Raw genomic sequence first — 9141 nt, 5'->3', positions numbered from 1 at the left:
GAGTTTGATAAGCAAATTTTCCTCGAGGACATCTATTATGCCACCGTTTCTCACAAAACACATATCTTTTGTGGCGTGTTGTTCTGTTAATCAGAACCGGAAACTCATAATTACAAAGTAAAGAGTGACTGTTTACAAAATAGTACTAGTGTTTCGCCCCTCAAATGAACATTTAGCGTGTCCGGCGAGCTGAGTCGCGTAAACGTTTATTCGCACGGTGCAGAGGACAGCTTAGAGACGGTTTATGCCCAATTAGTCAGCAAACTAGAAAAAGATAGGCCAAGAGTTATAACTTTGAGTTATTGGCATTTCTGAGCGTCGCATGGCTAAGTTTGTGCATGACTCGACTAATAGTGTCTTCCAAAAAAGCAGTATTTTAAAACATGTGTGATTGGAACAAATCGCGTGCCGACATATGCAAGTTTTGTGGTATCGCCTCTAACGGTTCATAAATCAACAACAAAAGACATAGGCGACGTTAAACCACAAGATTATTTAACCATGCAAGCACTTAATACTTTTTTGGTGGGAATTCAAAGGAGACAGCTGTTACTCTCAAGAGTTTCATAAAAATTAAACATTCTTCTCACGTTTTCTTAAGTAATGTGTACTGCAGAATTAACCTGAAATTTGCCACTCTATATATATTTGAAAATGTCCCTGGAATGTTCTCTGGTATGCTGGTCCATATATACAGCGTCTTTTTAATGGCGTCTCCCGATAAGAGCTTCGTGTACGGCTATTTGGTTTTGTCTCAAGTCTCATAGGCTTTATATGATTTTATCTAGAGCATTTCCACCTGCAACTCTACACCGCCAAAACGTTTTTATAACAACTTGCACACTCTTAGCGTCACTCACTTATTTGAAGTACGCGATAAAATCTAACTGGATTTATTTTAATTGAATTGTCAGATCAATCAATTCTTTTAACTTACACCGCAGGTCAAGAAGCTTCTATTCACACCTTTTGGTTATACTTTGCTCTCAAAATGACGCGCCCAACGAAAATGAGAAGAGTTTTGAATCGTTGACTTACACATGCATTGTACTCGAGTCAACTTTTTAGGGATCTGTTTTCCTTTATTTACTTTTCTTAATTTTGAAGTTTTAATCGTAGAGAAAGTTGCAAGACGAAACATTTTGGCTAGAAGTTATTAGTGTATGAAAATATTTATTTTCATTCCACCGTCAACAAGTGACGTCATCGTTTGTGACAGAAAAGTTCGGCGAATAACAAAGAGTCACAAAAGACTATTTAAGCTGGATCTCATTTTATTTCTTTTGATTTACGATTTACACACAGCTAATAGTAGACTTGATATTTATTGGCGCATCCTTACAATATAAGTTTTTTTTTTTCTGGTAGGCATATTAAAAATAAAATTATTGGATTGTCGAGAAATGTCGTGAAAATAGCAACAGGAATGTAAACAAGAGGTGTGATCTTCACAAAGAAAGTTTGTTCTTAGATGCCCTTCCCGTGTTCCGTGCAGTATTTGGACACCTGCGCGGTGAAGTTTCCTTGTAATATTGTTTGACTCAATCGATCTTAAATGACGGGCGCATGCCTCGTGTCCACGGGGTTGCCTCTCTTTTGTTCCTCACATAATACCTAGCGACATTGACTAATCGGAGCGCTTGCCTCAGATCAAAGACCACATCGACGAAACAGTCAGATTAACTGCAAGCAACGACAGACTGACAGCCAAAATGAAAAGGAATGATGGAATATTCTAATAAACAACTTTGCATTGCACACTGCCTCGCCTGCCCCAATTTTTTTTTATAGGCGTGTTAAAATTTACCGCCGCGTTCCATTTGGTTGAATTCTGGAGCCGTGTGTGGCCTCTTGCTTCGCGATAAGGACACGAAAATGCTTTCTTTGGAGCGAGCGCAAAGCCAGGGCCTCAACTCAAACAAAGGTATCAATCTCCTTTGAACATTGTTACGGACGCACTTTTTGTGTGAGGCGTTCGGTTAATCACTATTTCCTCTCTTTGGCTTTCGGTTTTGTTTCCTTCTTTGTGTGTACATGTTATTTAGATAAGATGTTATCAGATGTTCACTTCATCCTGAAATGAAATCCAATTAATCAGACAGTTTTTTTTAGGCTCTAGCTTTTGTCACTTGGAGAGCCCTTGAGTTGGTTGTAGCTTGCTACAATAGTCTGCTTCAGTTAAATACCTCTTCTGCGGAGATAGAAATATTTTTGTCCCTATTCTTGCTTTAGAGTATACTTTTGTTAAATTAATATGTCTTTCGTGCTATATAAATTAGGTTTTCTTGCGCTGTTTGTACATTAAAGCGATAGATAATTGGGAAAATATTGAGGTGCGGTATGTTGAACATAAAGTTCTGGATTTTGCCTCTGATAAGATGGGGCGCTTTCTCGAAGAGATCGCTGGTAGCCATTATGAAACCCATGGTTGAAGGGCACTGTAGACGATTCATTCACCCCTTGTTTTCGAATTGATTCTTTTAGTTCTCTTTTCCATTTCATTCGTCGATTTTGAAACCATATTTTAATCTGTGTTTCAGTAAGCGCCAAATTAGATGCTATTTCAATGCGTCGTGTCCGTGTCAAGTATTTGCTAAAGTGGAACTCCTTCTCGAGTTCGACGAGTTGTCGTTGAGTGAAGGTGAATCTCTTCTTCTGACTCACTGCAGTTTGGCTTTTTATCTCGGGACTTGTTTCCTCCTTTTCTGAGACCTTAGCAGCTCCTGCTGTAAGAAGACACGAAAAGAAAACGAAAACCGTTAAAACAAAAAGAACCGCTATCTTTGATACACTAATAACTGATTTCAAATCATGCCTTCAGGTTTCCGAAAGGTGTCTTTTTGAAATCATTGATGCATCAAACCAAACCACAACCAATTTGCTTCTGTTAGAGGTTTTCGTCTCCATAACACTTCAATCTATACTTGTCCTTTGAATATAGTTAAGGGATATAGCCTTGAATGTAGATCGGTTCAAAACAGTAACGTCTTCCCTCGTCCTTACTTATTATATATTTTCTGTTTGCTTTAATTATCGTAGGAAGGGGTAAGAACGTATGGCGAAGCTAGACAGTGTTTTTAATATTCAGCGGGGTCACAATGTTTAAAGATGAATGTAAACTGATGGGAGACGAGATAACCTTTTTCTACTTCGTTTGAGAAAACGATAAAACTTCTTTGAAAGACAAAGCATAGATCCCACTTGTTAATTTGTGGCGAGATTAAGAAGAAAGAGAAGCACCTACACTGCACATTGCCGACCTTAGTTTATTTAATATGGGTGCGTTCCTAAATCTTTTAGAGGCTGAAATGCCTTCTCTCTATGTCTATGAAGACCACTCTATAAAAACACTGCAAAAATGGGTTTGAGTCACTGATTTTCCGTTAGCTACACTCGGGGTTACGCCGAGCCATCAACAAACACGTATTAAATTGAATGCTTCACTGATAGATTAATGGAAGGATCGTGGTTTCATTGTGCCGCTGCTCGATTCTGCGACAGGAAATCTCGCAAAGAATAAAACAAATTAAGTATTAGTGTTACGATAATCGCGTTTGGACGAATTGAAGTAATTTAAAATCTGTTTCAATGCTGCAAAGTTCGTATTATATGTTGTGCATTGTGTTTAAAGCATGCTTGCACCGCGGTTAGAAATGATGCGTTTGCCAATCAGTGTTTGAAGAGATGGTCTTGTTCAATGTAGCGCTGTTGAATTCTTTAAAGCTTTCTAGCACACCTTTAGCATAAATGCTACTGAACACTGTTAAGTTTCTTTATGTTAAAAGTTAGCAGAATCTGTTCACATTATTTTGGGCAGTTTATATTTAGCTATCGGAGCAAGAATAGCTACGATTACATGGATCAATCTGGGTGCAACAGTCAGGGCAGGTTTCTGATACGCTGATGAGAATTTTGAAAGCTTATGGTCAATTGGAACTACACTGATGAATGCAGTTTAAATCAAGGCACTAGTTTTCTTCTGCTTTACCGGCGACGGTTTGTAAGCTTTCTTGCCGGCCAAGAAATAAGGTTGTTTGCTTAGAATATAGAGCAAAATTTTAATGACGCCTTCGGAGGCTGATGATCTTTGAAGACACAAGGCCGGTCCAAATGTTCTGTCTAGGATTGCCCAGTTCTGTGCAAGAGATATCAAGTACAACGCGATTTAGCGAGTCTGTTTTAGAGCCTAGTTTACCAAAAACTCATGAATTTTCAAGAGTTCAATTAGGACATTATATTGAAGCCAAGGCAATTATAAAGAATTTGAGAAGTGTCAGTCTTACACTTCAAAAAATAAATTACCAATTTACAGCTTTTAATCGAAATATTCGGGAAGGAGTTCCTGTATTTCTGTAAATAAACAACCACACCGGGGCAGGTGAAACCAACAAGCTTACTAAATCAAAGTAAATCAATTTTATTCTCCGCAGCTTATGAGTGAATTTTCGGGTGTTTGTGTCCTTAAGAGGCGGTGGTGAACTTTGCTCTGCTCCGACTCTCGAAGCATTGATCCAGCGCAGAATGATTAACTAGATGAACTGTGAAATCGAGTTCATTACTTATTTTGATATATAGGTTGTATTTTGTCTTAGCTTTCGAATGAACGCATAATACACAAGACAACCGGTCCTCCTTGAGGGAATCTTTGTGTTCCATTCCCTGACCCTTGTTCTCAATAAAAGACTAAAATCCCTCGTCGTCACCTGGCAGTTTGTAAAACTGATCGGCTTTAAAAATGCTATGCTTGTTGAAAATATTATCAATACCTGTGTTAGTAGATGGTTCATGTTCAATATTTACCAATCGATTAATATACGCGTTTCCAAAAGAGATGCATTCTTTTTTGTCCATGGTATTTGAGGTTCAATGGCGCGTGGATTCGAAGAATGATGTGTTTCATGCTTAGCGAAAAAACTGTCAATCCTCGAGCAGGTGATAAATGTAAACTTAAAAAAAAAAAAAAAGTTTCATTTCGATTATGCTACACACAAAAAATGCTACAGAGATACAAGAATTCAGAACTATTCAGTGATGGTTTAACTCTGAGGGAGCGAATTGAAGGTATCTAGATTTTATCTCGTATGATTTACGAAGCGTTTAATGAGCACTCGAAAAATCGTACTCGATTAAAGCTAAAAATACAAACTAATATGTAGCAATGTAAAGACGAAATATGGTGGTGAACCAGTTTGTTGACGGGTTTGTACACGTTGTAACAGAAATAATCAGAAATCTAAATGTTGCAAGCATGTTCCTTTAATGTTTGAGTTGGATCAATAGCAGGTTGAGTTTGTTACCTTTTCTTTTAGTGAACATCCAGCGATAATTCGCCGTTTGCCATCGCTTCTTCTCCACGTTTTGAGCTCTTGCATCGCTTTCTTTAGTAGAAGCCTGTATTTGTGTAGAGGAAAGTGAGGAAGAGGATGAAGAGATCGACAGCTCTCTGCTTGCCATAGGGATTGGCAGTCGATGACCTAGCGTATGTGAGAAAGGCAGGAAGGTTTGAGGCGAGGAGGTGATGTTAGGTCTGGCGTGCACTGTCGTTGGTGGATGCCGCAGAGGCATCGTTCTTCCAAAATCAAGAGCGTGGTAATGCGGAATAGACGTCGCCAAGTGTGGAGTTGGCATCCTACGGCGCCACTCGTCCATCATGTCGTCGGATTTTTTGCGGAACGTTCCAACTGCTGCCACAGGACTCGCTTGAAATTGATGAATTTTGAAATGGACTGTTTTGAGGGTAACTTATAGGTCTGGGCGGAATGTTATGTCTGTGGTCAAATTATGGTTTAATCGAATCAGCGTCGAGATTACTTAACCGACATACCGTGAAAACCGTCTGCAGAGCGGTACTGTCGTTCACTCTGACCAGCTAGGTGGAAATCTCCCAGGGTTTCAATTAGAAGCGAGGCTTTCTACTTATCTAGGAAGTGTCTGGTGAATTTGAAAATGTCACCCTGGGGTTTCCGAGCATACAATGCGACACACGCTTCATCAGTAATTAAAATTAAATCGTATTAACTTAATCAGCGGAGGACGAACAATGGAGTCAGTTGAATCGTCTCTTTTTTCTTCCAGATGGAGTGACATAACGTTCCCACACATTTCAATTCTAGCCTCGGGCAAGTTGAGCTGTTATGTCAGTTCCAACATAGTTAAGTTCTGTGGTTTAACGATTAAGTCTTCTTCTTTTTCATATCGAAATGAAATCCACGCTTGCGATATTTTGTAACCGTTTTTTGTTTGAATTATCTGGGCAGTCGTGATTATCTTTCCGTTATCTAAACTGTAAGAGAACACGGAAGACCTCCTGTGACTATGGAGCCATTTTTCCATTGCACTTTTGTAAGAATAGCAAAAAACAAAGTCAGTTATTGCTCCAGATACAGCAGGTACTCTTCTATATTCATCACTTTCCAGTTCAAAATATCGCAAACATTTATAAATTTCTTTCACTTGCTTTCTTTTTTATTATTATTAAACCGGCCCCCTTCATCTCGAGCGATATTTTAGTAGGAAACTCCAACCCAGGATAGTTTATGAATCATTTTAATTTATTTTGTTATTTTTTAAAATTGCTTTATATTCCGCTGACAAACATCCTTGGCGTTCAGATTTCCACCCAGCGCAGTTATGTTTGTGTACAAACTAACCTACTCAACCAGAAAGAATGCGTCTTTCTTTGCCACTAACGTCACTTTACCACAATTTAGTCAGTGTTGTCAAGATCATATCAAGTACTGTGTTGAAGACGAAGCTTTACTGAACCGTAAATATAAAATTTGAATAGATTTCAATTTCAATAAGAAGCAATGTCCCGCTGAGAAACACAATAAGAGCTTCTACTCATCCAAAGACTCATATCAAACCTAACAATTTTCAATGGCGCTCTCTGAGAGTAGACGCGGTACACGTCTGCTATGCAAAGTTGTATTTTATTTCGTTGATGCACTGCAGCGATTCCTCGCGCGTCTTTTATACTCTTGGCTCGGATTCCACCTATGAGAGGGTTCTTTTAAAATAGAACATCACCATGTTATATTTAGCGCGCGCAACGGGTTGCGTGGTAGGATTGCCCTTCAAACAACTCAACAAGAAATATATGCCGCGAAAAAATCAGTTGAAACTAATGATTATGAAGGAAGTCACTTTATTCCTGGCTTGTATTGTATGCATACAACTTTGCTTACTTCTACTCAGCAATGCTTTACGACAAGTAGGAATCCTGCCTTGGTATAAATCTTTCAGTCACTACCTTAACCTTGGCCGTCCTAGCCTGGTTGGAGTTAAAAATAAACTGAAAGCATACCTTGCATTGCACATACCAAATTCGTGTTTTGTAGTGCAGCCTCATTCCTCATGGCTCACCTTGGGCTATTTCGACTATTTCATTTCGGTATCGAAAAAATCGCTAAAACTTTCATTCAAGTCCCCGCCAAAAGCATTGTTAAGATTTTTTAAAGAGTGTGTGGGTCAAATGTTGCCACGCACTGAATCGATCTTATGTGATGTGCGGTTCGTTCTCCATTGTACTTGTTCATGAGGTGCCATTGTGAAAAGATTTGACGGCAGGTGCTGATTACGAACTTTCAAAATTCGACATTTTGATCTAAAGTTTTAGTCTACTTTTGCTTTTCACGACAATAGCGCGGTCATATCAGGTCTGCGTAAACCGTAACATCGATCGCCCAAAGAGAGGATTTTAACTCTACTAAAACTGTTCGAAAAATATCACTTAAAATATCGCCCTCTTTGGCGCACGATTTTTTCTTTTTGCTTCTTTTAGGTTCCTGTCTCTAGATATATTTGGTTTTGCCGACATTAAAAGCGTTACCACATATGAACTGCATGCTGAGATTACATCAGAACGCTGTATCCATAGTACACATTCAAATATGTCGTTTCGGGGCTCGAACAAAGACCCGGTGATTTATCCTTTCATGTGCGTCCGGACTTGAAAGTTTCCCGCTAAGTCAAGCTAAGAGGTCTAAATCGTCGATTTTTAAGCAGTGATAGTCCAAGATAATGTTGAGATTATACATGATCAAGGACGGTGAAATATTAAAACTTGGCAAATTCTACAGACTAACATTTGTGACATTGCTGTCAATTCACATTTTATTGGAGTTAGCTCCCAAGCTCCCAAGCTTTTTATTCCGTACCATCACACTTGCCTCAAAGGAGTTGTTTCATATCTTATATAGAAACAAAGGCAATAGAAAAATTGAATTGTTTGACAGAGAGTTCTCAAGATAACTAAACCCTGAAATGAAACTGGACAGATCGAATGCGCTTAACGCAAAATTGATTATGCAAATTAAGCTAAGATTTTAGCTTGTGGTGTAAAAGGAAGGAGTAAATTCATAAGTCGTGATCTGTATTCGTGAGCTCGTGTGTAAATTCTTTTACTGAGCTATGCTCCCCCGCTGTGTTCACAGAACAACATTTCCACTTTCCATGTAGTTTGACAGTTACAGAAAATTACATCACCTAGCTGAATCTTGCTTAACCCAAAAGTGTGAGTGAGTGCTGATATGATCAATGAAAGGAACAAAACTAAGAGGGTTCCAACACCGTTTAGTACGGTTCGAGTTTTCATGTGGAAAAGTAATCCACCCTTTACGATTCCGCTTTACACTGCTGTATAATTGCATGAGTAAATAAATAAAATTCATGTAAATTGCCCCCAGAGACATCTATAATCAGGTTTCAAGGATCCAGTAAAACTGGTAATACCAGTTATTCCCTCTGCTCACGCCACACTGAGATTTTGCAAGTTCCAAAGGTCAATGATTTCGCAAAAAAGAAAAATCTATGGAACCACGTATGCTCTTCAAATGAATATCGATTACTAATCAGTGATCTTTTGACTAGTTGTAAGCGGGATATACATAGCTGAAAAGCTACTTTATTGTTTACTTTGGACAGAAAGATGTTGATTCCTGAATCCTCTGTCCTTCTCTTTGGCTTTATAACACTTCGTTTTTGGCCTTCAAGATGAAAATCTGCCTATTTCTCCAATTTTAAATTATCCCACTAGGATTTGACCGAAAACGTGGAAGAGAAAGGAAGAAAAGGTCAGTGAAAAGTCTAAGAATACATACATGCATAATCCAGTCTGCGTGCCTAAGTGGCACCGGCATA

General features: G+C 38.7%; 1 protein-coding gene across 1 annotated transcript; it reads right to left on the bottom strand.

Annotated features, from left to right (window-relative positions):
* Positions 1–1335: 1335 nt before the first annotated feature.
* LOC145486934 (uncharacterized) lies at positions 1336–6325 on the bottom strand. Its single transcript, XM_081465641.1, has 2 exons — positions 5298–6325; positions 1336–2726 (listed from the first exon to the last, which is right to left on the bottom strand). Exons 1-2 carry the CDS (start codon positions 5650–5652, stop codon positions 2302–2304), a joined length of 780 nt encoding a protein of 259 aa, XP_081321767.1. The 5' UTR covers positions 5653–6325; the 3' UTR covers positions 1336–2301.
* Between the last annotated feature and the right edge of the window lie 2816 nt (positions 6326–9141).

This window comes from Orbicella franksi, chromosome 5 (assembly GCF_964199315.1).
Source record: "Orbicella franksi chromosome 5, jaOrbFran1.1, whole genome shotgun sequence".
NCBI lineage: Eukaryota > Metazoa > Cnidaria > Anthozoa > Scleractinia > Merulinidae > Orbicella > Orbicella franksi.
This window is presented reverse-complemented; position numbering and strand designations above follow the sequence as displayed.

What these genes read in the sequence shown, in the direction of transcription:
- LOC145486934 (XM_081465641.1), bottom strand. Translation starts at nt 5,652, where the DNA reads ATGATGGACGAGTGGCGCCGTAGGATGCCAACTCCACACTTGGCGACG. An exon ending in GATGTTCACTAAAAGAAAAG is followed by an intron (nt 2,727 to 5,297) that starts GTAACAAACTCA and finishes GTCTTCTTACAG; the next exon opens with CAGGAGCTGCTAAGGTCTCA.